The 12,458-nt window shown below is 43.1% G+C and overlaps 1 protein-coding gene across 1 annotated transcript; it reads left to right on the forward strand.

Moving 5' to 3' along the window:
* The first annotated feature begins 90 nt into the window (after window positions 1–90).
* Window positions 91–11,379, forward strand: cass4 (Cas scaffold protein family member 4). The gene is made up of 7 exons (XM_068594668.1): window positions 91–144; window positions 6,801–7,223; window positions 8,053–8,136; window positions 8,238–8,288; window positions 8,398–9,699; window positions 10,209–10,328; window positions 10,499–11,379. Exons 1-7 carry the CDS (start codon window positions 142–144, stop codon window positions 10,907–10,909), a joined length of 2,394 nt encoding a protein of 797 aa, XP_068450769.1. The 5' UTR covers window positions 91–141; the 3' UTR covers window positions 10,910–11,379.
* Window positions 11,380–12,458: the final 1,079 nt, after the last annotated feature.

A 12,458-nucleotide genomic window follows, 5' to 3' on the forward strand; every position in this document is an offset into this window, starting at 1 on the left:
GACAAGGAGTGAACTCCCCCCCCACCTCCATGCCAAGGAGCTTTCACGCACGCGCGCACACACTCATGGAGTGAGCCGTCCACTGAATAAACTCCCCTCTTCTCCGTGCGGGGGACCCTGAACGCAAACCAGCTCACAAACATGGTGAGTGCTGCACAGACAACGGTGTTATTTGGGACAACTGGTTTATTTCTTTTATTAGTCACACTTTTGACTTTGTGTGTGTGTGTGTGTGTGTGTGTGTGTTTGTGTGCTGTCGCTTGTCCCCCCAAGACCGCCTGCTTGGATTGCAATTTAATTTGCGGTGTCAGCTACCACCTATTTCTACACACGGCCCCTCTGACCCGCTATACGCTTTTGGGGGGAGGAAAGAGAGAGAGACCAGAGAGAGAGAGACTTTATGAGCCTCATTAGCACACAAGCCTTTAGAAGTGACATTATCAGCTCCGGCTGCTCAGGAGAAACGCATCCTCACGTAATTGGGATGTGAGCAGATGTTTCATTTCATCTCTTCACTGTTGCTAAATCAAGAACAGCAAAATATAAGCACACAGTTAAATCACCCAAAGGATAGAACAAGTGAACCAATTGGAATCGTATTATTGGGTTTGCTGTTCAAATGGGTTGAAAAGGTTGAAAAGCCAGAACATAATTAATGTAATATGCATAGCATAATCTCGTAGGTCGTATCTGAGGCTCACAGTGGAGGGAAAGGATACATCCTGCTGACATTTTCTCATGCAAAGCAAATATGCAACTAAGCTCATCAAAAAAAAAAAAAAACAACTGGTTTGGTTCATGACTCAGTTTCAACTAATTTATTTTTCGTTCTATAGATTGTTTTGGTATTGGAATTTATTTTCCTTTTTTAGTTCATTGAGAGCTATTTTGAGACTTCTCGTGCGCTGTGTGGCTGTCTGTTTTTATCGTCTGCGAGCAGAAGTCAGTAGACAGTCATGAGGGCTTCTGCGCGCAGCAGGAGGCCGGCATGGAGAAGTGGCAGCATCCCCTCACGTTCCACTCAAGGAAGTTTAATTCTCCATCTGTCCTGTATGTTATCCAGCAACTGTCCATGTGTTTAACTGCTGAGGATTATTAATCTACTGCCAAAAAAAGTGGGGGGCCTCCCTCGTTCATCCTGTAAGGACGTGTGCCAGCTGGGCTATCGGCTCTCCAGTATGAACACAAACACAGACTTTTAAAACATGTTTCAAATGTTTAATGTAGCACTGTTAAATTCACAACAGGTAAGGATCCTGTCAGTGTGTGTTCAGGGACAAAGAAACTGCAACACACCGCCGGCCTGTCTGACCATAAGTCCAAAATCTCAATCACTCAACATGCTCCTGTTCACTGTAAATGTGTCAATGCAACAGCTACAAATAAAGCTGCAAAGTGACCTCGCAGTGAATACATCCACTGTGACACGAGGCAGAGGACGAGACTGAGGAAGTGCAAGTATAAATAAAACCAGTGTGAGCAGTGAGATAAGTTCCTGCCACCGAGCAGCGAGCCTGCTGTTATCTGCGGCTCCTCATATTGCCCAGTACGTCAATCTACTGTTACTGTCACACCTAACCGCTCACTACAGTATTTAATTCAAGTCTGTTCATAGTAAGATTCGGTTTAACAAGAGAGGGCTCTTGTTTGAACTCAAACATGTTGTCTGGCAGCCAGAATCCAAAATTGAACTGAAGCTGAATTCGCTATTTCATTCATACTTCTCTAAAAACCTTCAAATGGTTGCACCAGTACTCTAATCTCCTCTGTTGTTGGTTAAAAGTGATTACATGTGTGTTCACAATCCCATCCAGTGAACTTTGCGGCCTCATTTGTGATTCAGCAGTGTAATACTGTCAAGCTAAATCATACTTTACTCCAATCTGCTTGCTTGTTTACAAGATGTAACTCATTGAATGGCTCGTACTGGCACAACTACAGTTCATATGTGCAACAAGAGAATCTAAGATCAAAGTCCACTTACCAGCTTTTAGACTAGCTTCCAACCACACTCTAAATTTGTTCATACGTTAAAGCGAGTGTTAAATAGTTCAATTATTGTCTGATATTTTTGCCACTTCTTGTTAAAATGGTTATCTCTAACATGTTAAATGTAGATTAACAATAGCCTTAGAAGCAAAGAGGCATTCATTAATTTAACTGACTTTCTTCCGTTGGGTAGCAAGAAATTAAGTTAGCAAGCGTTAGCTAACCATAGCCACCGTTTGCTACTGCTGAAAATTCCCAGATAATCGCTGCGAAAAAGGGCCATCATTTGGGCAGCAAGGAATTCAAACGAGGCGAAGAGAAACCACATTTGGGATTTATCTCTGCCCGTGTGATTCAGTTGCCACCAACCATCGGAAGACGCTAACCATTTCGCTGTAACTATTTGTGGCTGTCAGCACTGACCCTTGTGAATGGACTGTTTTTGGAATAATGCTCATTTGCATAGAAACTAATTTTGCGTCAAACGTCTGCATTTGACCCAATTCAAAAGAATTACACAGTAAGGTTTTACTTTGTTTTATTTGTGTAGGTATGGTGGCCTCAAAAAGTCATGCAATCCTTCTGTGAATTTGCCCCATATTGTAATAAGAAGAGTACCTGTCGATGTGGAATGTCCACATAGACAACATCCTTGGAAGTTTGTGTATGCGTGCTTAAGTTTTTGATATTTTGATATAGTTCTCACCAGTTTCCATACAGGAAATGCCAGGGCAGCTGTAGGGAGTAATGTCACTGCCATGAAGCCTGAATCAGTCTCCTCTTGGATCTGTTCAGGTTGGCGAAGGTGATTTTCCATGCAGCACATCTGAAGATCATTTAAGATGATAAAATTGATCGTCCTTTGACCAAATTCCCAGCATTTCAGGAAATAATTTACGGGGTTGCAGAAGTCTCTCCCGGTATCTTTTCCCTCTGTTTGTCTATTTGTCCCAGTCCCTTCCCCCTGTCCGGTCTCTGTATCTAGGATACTGTGGGAAAGTTTAATATGTCATATTTACAGGATGACTTCCTGCCCAAATCAAGAAAAGGGATTATCTCAACTATGTGCTCTGCCTGATTCTGAACACCCTGCTCTCGCCACTCTGTGTGGGGAAAAATAATATTTTTCTCAACTTTAGCAAACCTGAAGTTGTGTGTGACAGATTTGTTCACCGCTGCTGTGGGTGTTGTTTCGGGCCCGACATGCGTTTGAATGTATAATGGATGAGGTGGTGACCTGAACCCCGGGGTCAGGCCCATGGGTAAAAGGTCAGTGTGAACGCAGACGGAGTTAATCCCACACAAGGAACCACTTCCTGGGCTAGTTCCTGTTCCAGGAGCTCCGTGGGACTAGACGCTCTTTATGTTGAGTCATAATGTTAACTCAATAGTGCGTCACTGGTGGGGCTTTCTAATTGTATGGGGAGCAATTACAAAGAGCATGGGTTTTTCAAATATGGGGTTTTCCATACCTTTGTGCAGTTAGAAAATACCTGATTAATACACGTCAATGGCTGCAGAATAGTTACCTAATTATGTGAATGATACCGTTTGAAGACAAACAGCCTTTCAGTGATTTACTTAAAAGCAATTTTGATAATGGCTTTAAGCTTGAGTGTGAAAGTAGAAATGACTTTCACAAATGAAAAGGAGAAATCATAAGCAATAAAGCGCCATCCTGCTCACTTAAATACGATCAAGAGCTTTGCTGCTACTGGTTTGACCTGTAGCTCATGTTGTGTAAAGTGAGCTATATTTAGTTACTACTGAAGGGTAAAGGAGCAGGATGCAAGATTAGCCATGGACAGGCACAGAGATGCACACATACGCACGCACAAATGACCAATCTCGTCTCCTGGAAGAGATAATATTAATAAATAAATAAATAATTTTCAGTTCACTGACTTTTTGACTTCACCTGTTCATCTGTGTAGTTTAGTATTTAGCATTACTCAATTATTTTCACAGTGGAGTTAAGTAGAAAAAAATGTGACAACATAACATTAGAAAATAGAATAGTCATTAAAACAGCAATCCACTCCCACATTCAGCTTTGTATTGGGCTGAGGTGACTTACTGCCTGGACAGAAGCTTTTTAAAGCATTTCCTGTATTGCGTCTGACGGGCCGATGATAATTTGTGAACAGGATGGAGCGGAGAGACGGGAGAGGCAGAGACAGCTGTGCAGTTTAAAGTGCTGAGGACCAGCTGTCAGAGGGCTGATCTGCACAAGCAGGCGTGTGCAGGAATCCAAAAGAGTCACAGCTGAATCAGACTTTGTTACTGTACTCGGTGATCAACATGCAGAACACACTAACAGGGGCACGAATAAACACAGCACCAAGTGGCCTGGATTGAGTTGGTATACATCAGATCTGGACAACGAGTAAACAAAATAAAATGTTGTGACTGATAATCAGGTCACACGATAAGCTGTGGTTTAAATGCGCCACTGCAATGACAGGGCGAAAGTCGTGGTCATAGTTTGCATTGTTTTTATGACGATCACCAAACCAATCCGTTGCTGCCGTCGTCTTCGGATAAACACTCATGATTCCAAGGAGAAAGTATAACTGTGTAAATCTTGACGGTGCGGTCAAACTGTCATTTGACCCCATGTATTTCAGTTGCATGTCTGTGGCATGACCCCAAGGATTAGGTAGGCAGTTTGCTAATGCTTGGTGTGTGTGTGTGTGTGTGTGTGTGTGTGTGTGTGTGTGTGTGTGTGTGTGTGTGTGTGTGTGTGCTGACTGGGCCAGGGTGGGGGGCTCGTCGGCTGCGGTCAGTGTGCTCCGCAGGCCTGCATCCCGACAGGTGCTGAGCGTGTTGGTCTCTGATGGTGAATGGGCTCTTTGTTGCCGATGACAGCAGACACACACACACACACACACACACACACACACACACACACACACACACACTCATCAGCTGAGGGTGTGTGTTTGTTTTGCACAGGCTCCGTCTGCACTATTATTCCTGTAGTGTCTTAAATCTTTCTTTATCACATTGCTGTAATAACCAGCTCATATACTCTGCAACTTTTTTAACTTGTTATATAGTTATAGAAACTTGTTTTATTGCTTTTTGAAGTGATAAACACGCCCTCCTCATAAGAATACATTACAATACATATATTCAAAATCCTAGTTATATGGTACTGTAGCCGAGGGTTTACCTTGCGCCTATACTGTGTGAAAATAATACAATAATAATAACATGATGAGGGTTCGTTCAGCCAAGCCGGCAACCACTTTATTAATATCCCCCCCCCCCAAAACATTTCTCCGCACCTTTCTTTCCGTTAACAGCTTGTTTCTTATACGAACAGCTTGCATAAAAAAGATAACATTAATAGGATTAAATTAAATTGCCCAAGAGCGTTAATATCAATAGCTCTTGAAAAAGGGTGGTCTGGAAAGAGAATTGGTCTTTCAAGTGGTTTCTAAATGATAGGGTCCTTCACAACAGCGTGGAATGGGGTCCTTCACAACAGCGTGCACTTGGGCAGTGGTTCTCAACTGGTCTGGCTCCGGGACCCACCATCCCCCTTAATGACAAGCCGCAACCCAAATCGTGGGAACATTCTCAGCATCTCCAATGTATTTAATAAAAAGATGGTGCAGTTTGAACCAGAGATAGTATGGAGACAGTAGTGTTACATGCTGGGTGTGTGTAGGGGTGTTGAAGGTGCATAACAAAACAATAAGATAAGTAACAGAACCTAAAGTAACTCTGCGACCCAGGTGCACAATAGTCACATGGGAATAAAAAATATCAGTATACTCTTTTTAAAGGATTTACATTTTGGTGCCATGCTGTTGAATCACTCTCAAAATCATTAGGGTTCTTTACAATAGTGTGCACTAAGATCCTTCTTAATAGCGTGCACTAGGATCCTTCATAGGAGCGTGCAGTAGGGTCCTTCACAATAGGGAGCACTAAGGTCCTTCATAAGAGCGTGAACTAGGGTCCTTCTTAATTGCATGCACTATGGTCTTTCATGATAGTATAAACTAGGGTCCTTCACAATAGCGTGCACTATGGTCCTTCATAATAGTGTTAACTAGAATATTTCATAATAGTGTGCACTATGGTCCTTTACAATAGCGTGCACTATGTTCCTTCATAAAAGTGTTAACTAGAATATTTCATAGTAGTGTGCACCAGGGTCCTTCACAACAGCGTGCACTAGGTTTTGTCGTAACTATCTTATGCCAATGAAGCTGTCACACGTCAAATCTGATTCAAAATGTGTAGAGTAAGTCACTGTATTTTTAGAGCGATGAAATAGGATACTTGCAAGCCTGCAAGAGGAAGAAGAAACTGGTATATAATTTACCTCAATGCAGAAAGCACAAATAGGAAGTGACAATACAGAGCCAAGGATGATGTCACATTCAGAACAAAAGATTAAGTTTACTTATGTGTTTGTTGTTGTAATTGTTTAACAATCCCTTTAACAGTGGATAAGACTAACTATTTGTGTTAATTATGAAGAAAAAAAAGAAGAGCTTGTGCAATTTTTGCTCGGATGGCGGATGACGCATGCAACTTGTAGCAACATTTTGCAAGAGGAAATGTTGTCATAGGCCTATATCAGCAAAATAAATGCACTACATCTAGTTTCAAGTAACAACTTCTCAATGTATCAATCACTACAATGCAAATTACAATGTAGAAACTGACAGAAAACTGCAGCACATGGTGGTGTCTTTGTGTCAAGTATCTTACTTTTGTCATTTAAAATGTGCACACTATCTGCCATTTGAACTCCTAATCATGAATTGCGTTACCTTTGTTTTTGATTTTAGAACAAACTTGCGAAGGCGCTGTATGACAACATCGCGGAGTGTGCGGATGAGCTGGCTTTCAGAAAGGGGGACATCGTCACGGTGATGGATCAAAACGTGGCTGGCACCAGCGGATGGTGGATGTGTTCTCTTTATGGACGCCACGGTCTGGCCCCTGCAAACAGACTGCAGCTTTTACCACAAACTGGAACCACTGCGGGCTCATTGCGCCACGACGTAGAAAAAAACAAATTAACTGATGCTGCAACTGATGACAACACGCAAAATATCTACCAGATCCCAAGTGTACCCCGACCGTCCAGCAGCCCGGCTTATGAGCGCATGGATGTGATCTACAAGGTTCCATGCACTCCTTTAACACCTTCCAATGGGCCGTTCCCGCCGGCACATAGGCACAACATAGAGGCACCTGAAGGTTACAAGGTAAATAAAGTACTGGGTTTATGTTAAGAACAATGGGGGCGGAGTTTTTTGTGCGATTAATTCACAAATTAATATATTTTTGGCAACTATTTTAGTATATAATCATGAGGATTGCAAATTAACAACTCATTTCTTCCTTTGTTCCCTTTCTCAAAAAATCCATAGACATAAATTCATTGGTAAGAATTGACATGTGCATTAATCACAGAAAAAAAGTCTGTTTTCTGGTCTTTTTTTCTTGTTTTCTGGGGTCAAAGTTGTGCCTTTTTCCTTGGGAAGTGTTCACCCTCTTGCAGAGGTAGACTGTTGCAGAAATGCAATGCTGTGAAACCCCTGCTGGCAAAAGAGCTTACAGATGGGAACTGGGGGCCTCTCTATGGGACAGGCATGCAGCACTGGGGTCTTTACGGGCCCATAAAAGACCAACAGACACAGACTTCAGACACTTTTAACTACAAACAGCAGCTCGTACCGTCATGGACCCCAGAAAGACAGAAGTGTCTGTACGGGTGAATGTGCCATAGAAGGGTGGGGAGAAATAAACCCACATGTTCGCGATTTCCTTTCCTGCTCCGGGGGAATCATGTTCCCTTCTGCAGTAGCCACCTAATATTCAATTAGCAGCATGGTTTCTATTATAGAGCTGCGTTAATTGGCAAAGTGCATGCATCATGGGGTTCTCTCCGGCACTCCCAACGGGCTTCAGAGCGAATACTGTCCCCATAAATGTGACGATGCAGAGGTCAATGAGGTAGATGCAGCTTTGATCAAAGCAGTGCAAGTGTTACCAGTCGACCCCAATAATACAGCCCCTCTTTCTCGCCTGCAGCCTTCATTCTTCAGCATGGTGTCCCGTCCAACTGGGGAGGTTTATGATGTCCCGAGCCAGGCGAGACGAGCCTCCCTTTTAACTGTGAGCTCTTGGAGATACACACAAACAAAATGCATCAAACCTGGAGTGCCTATTTGAAGACAAGCTAACACTTTCCTGCTATTCTGATGTTTTATTTGCAGGTGTCCACCACTCCAAAACTTGTGCCACAGTGCAGCAGTCCAGACTCTTATGTAAGTTTCAGACCTTTAGAGAGATTAACGAAGCAAGGAGCCTATGTTTTGCTTGCTTTGAAATCATGCAGTCTAAAGGCCCTTTCCGACAACTTTGTTTTGTGCACAGGTGTATGCAGTTCCACCGCCTTTGTCCCAAGACCCAAACTATGACATCCCTGTCCCCTCGGCCACAGAAGCCCAACAGACGATGACTGGTGGGCTTTCAAGCCCCTGCAAGCCTGAGTGGATCTATGACGTGCCAGTGGGTCCTGAAAAGCAAAGTTTACCACAAGGATCCTATGAAGCCTCCAAAGGGATTTGCAGGCAACTCTTTGACACTTTTCCAGCACGTGCTTGGCCCATTCAAAGAAGCAGTCCAACTCCCTCGCTCTATGATATACCAAAACCCAACTCGCCTGATATCTTGAGTCCACCCAAAGTGCTGCCAAGGGCCCCCATTTACAACAAGCCCCCAACTCAGAAGCTTACAGAGGAGTTAGTATATGCGGTTCCACCCCAGGATCAGCCCCTCACTCGAGTTATCAGTGATCCCCCCAGTGATCATATACCCTTAGAGTGCAGGGGTGACTCAAGCAATGCTCATGAACTTGCAAAGGTGCGCCTGCAGCGAATGAGGAACTTCCTGGCCTGCACGTCGTTCCGTGAACTTCCTGGAAACGGAGAGTCGCTCGTGCAGGAGGACAACGATCGAGGTAGAATCCTGCATCTCTCTGCAGCAGACAGTCAAAGAATCAGCACGGCCTCCAGCTCCTCCACCAGCTCTTGTGACTCTCTGGCCTTAAGCTCTTCCTCTCCAGAGCCTCTGCGAGAAGTGACGCTCAGCCAGGACGCGGTCTGCCGCAGACTTCTGGACCTGCAGGACTCCGTTTGTAAGGCCGTCCCAAGTGTCATGGAGTTTGTCAGCAGTCACTGGAGGAGCAGAGAACATCTGGAGAAACATCTGAGTGAGATTAAAGAAGCAGCGGAAGGGGTTGCTTGTTGTCTGACATGCTTTCTGAGCTTCGCACTGGACGTTAAAGGTAACGCCCGTCGTTTGACCGATGCCAACCTTCAGACGAGGCTGCTTAAACAGCTGTCCATTGTAGAAGACTCGGGCGTGATCCTACAACAAACAGTGAATGCGCTGAACATGGCTAGGTGGCCCCTCGACACGCTCTGTCAGGACTCTGGGCAGGTCCAGACCCCCGACCAACTGGACCGCTTCGTCATGGTGGCGCGGACTGTTCCAGAGGACGTCAAGCGCCTGGTGTCCATTATCAATGCCAATGGCAAGCTTCTGTTCAGAGTCCCCCAGAAAGCCCCAGAGCCTCTTAACACCATAGGTCAGCCAGAGACGAAGAAAAGTCCTGATGGAAGAGAACAAGGAGGGAAGTTAGTCGAGGATGACAACGACTACGTAGAGCTACAGGTATGAACTTCTAATCTTAAGGCCCTGATCGGACAGAAATGTTTTTGCACCCCGGGGTGAAAATAGTTTTCAATGTTATTGAAGTGTTTTGCACGTTCCTATTGTGTTTCGGAGCACCTCACGTTTTTTACGCTCTACGCACGTCACTTTTTTGAAGGAGTGCCCTTTTACTGTATACGCGAAGCTCGATGATTTTACTAACCATAGCTACCATAATAATGCCTTATAAGCCTTGTAAGTCATTTAAACTGTACAGTTCATGAATTGCGCTAAGCTAACATCAGTACTCATTTCCTAACAACAATAACAATACAGAAAGACTGCAACAAAAGATATCTGGAAACAAAATGGCAGTCTCTGAGTTTTTTGAGTCCTCTGTCTAATCAGACCCTGACATATTATATACGTTACTCTGTTAACTTAATGATGTGAGTTCAACCAATGAAAACCCAAAGCATATTTGGTAATGTAACTTTCACACTAATTAATTTAATTTGGACTTTTTTCAGACTAAGAATGACTTTGAAAAACAGCAGAAGGAAGTGCAGAAGGAAGTGCAGAAGGAAGTGCAGAAGGAAGTGCAGAAGGAACCAAAAGAAAACGTCACACCAGTCTCTAACAAGTCACGGGTGAGTACCTCCTATTAACAAAGGCGATATGTACCTACCTCATGAGCGTCATGTTATCAAAATAATTTTGCCTCTTAGTAAATTAGATTCTCATAAATTAATCTGCAATGATGTGACCCAAGATTTAAGACCTAACGTGAGGCTCTTTGTTCTATGTCTCCGCTGCTTAGGCTGATAACAAGCGTCACTCATCCGAGTCCAGCACAGAGGAGCAGCGACCAGCCTCCCTGTCAGAGCACTGCCGGCTTTACTTTGGCGCTCTCCAGAAGGCCATCAGTGGTTTTGTGGGCAGCCTTCGGGAGGGCCAGCCACCAGAGAAGTTCATCTCGCACAGTAAGCTAGTGATCATGGTTGGCCAGAGACTGGTGGACACCCTGTACAGGGAGGCCCAACGAACAGGGTCCTCACAGAACCTCCTGTGCAAGAGCAACCACCTGTGTGCTCTCCTGAAGCAGCTGGCCGTGGCCACCAAGAAGGCGGCGCTGCACTTTCCGGACAAGCAAGCCCTGCACGAGGCTCAAGAGTTTGCGAGGGAACTGGCCCAAAGAGCACAGCACTTTCGGATATCGCTTGACCTGTGAGCATGTACATTTCAAGCACGTTGAATTTGTTTGTACAGCGAAAGACATTTGTTTATTCTTCATCAGTTTTTTTTACATTCATGCCATATTCAACTATGTTAACGCTTCACTCGCCAAAACATGCTTTCTGCTGAATGTTATTATAATTAGTAGAGGTACTGGTTAAAAGGTTAATATTGTTAAGAAAGAGTTGCTGCCACGAGCCGATCAATTGAACTATGGAATTGTATTTTGTCCCAGAATTCAAGACTTCACCACAGTGAAGGTCCAAAATGAATTGCACATTCAGGATAAAGTACTCAAGCCAATTTAAATGCAATTAAAATATGTAAAGTATAACAATTTGTTTTATATAATTTACAACATTTTTGTATTCTCTGAATATTTTTTGTTATGTCGATGATTTATGTATTATATTATTTTATTGTGTAAAAGGTATATATCTCCAGGGTAGAAGTTTGATACGGTCTGCTTTTTATGAATATCTATGTAAATATTCTTTTAAAAAAAATGTGTTATGCATTCCCAAACAACACATGTTGAATTTTTATTAATATTAAACTTAAGCCTCAAAACTGAAAATTCCTATCTTCTATTCGAAGCAGACGGAAATGAACCATGAGTCCCCTCTGTAGAAAGGATATGAATGTAATTGAGGTTTACTAGTCATCGTGAGTACTGTTCAGGTCATCTGATTATGTCATCACAGTTAGTCACCAGGAAGTAAAGGTTGGTGATGCTGTTAGTTGCATTATGGGAAATGCAGGATTTAGTGTTTTTGTGTATTTACCCATTAACTAAATGATATCTTTTTTTCAATTTTGATTTGTTAGTTTTCTAAAATCTGTCTCTTGTGAGTTCCTCGACCTTATGAAAGTGCAATATTAAATAAGTGGAGTTTAATAGAGTGAATTGCTATAGCGCACTGTAGTGGAAATGATCTTTTCCACTGTACCGCCTTTGCAGGGAGATCAGTGTCATTTCAGAACAGGAACCCCCTCTTGTTGGTTTAATACATGCTTTATACACCCACAGCATTCCAGCACTATGTCAATAAAATGATACAATAACAGCAGAGTGCACAACTAAAGTATTAAATATGAGGTTACTCTTTAACGTAAAGACTGTATGACAATGTCGTGTTTAAGAGCTAAAACATCTTTCAAAATTGTTGCAGTTCTCTAAAAAATCCAACCTTAGGTCAAGGTTCTATGCTCTAATGTCAGTGTTCCATAGAACTCTGATATCAGAGAACCCTGAGGTCAGACCATGTAACTTTAAGATCAGACCTTAAGGTAATGCTCTGATCTCAAGGTTCTCTGATCTCTGGGTTCTATGTTCTGACCTCAGGGTTTGATGCTCTGACCGCAGATTCAAGATTCAAGATATGTTTATTGTCGTATGCACAGTTGACAGACAGTTGCGCCGTACAGTTACAGTCTTACTTTGCTTTGTCCTCTTTTCACACAGAACTAAAACCTGTGTGTAGAAACTGTTTGTCAGTCTTGTGGTTCTGGACTTCAGACTAGTCGCTGCTGGGCCTTTTTTA

This window comes from Clinocottus analis, unplaced genomic scaffold (genome assembly GCF_023055335.1).
Source record: "Clinocottus analis isolate CAN_PGR_092001 unplaced genomic scaffold, fCliAna1.0.p SCAF_3, whole genome shotgun sequence".
NCBI lineage: Eukaryota > Metazoa > Chordata > Actinopteri > Perciformes > Cottidae > Clinocottus > Clinocottus analis.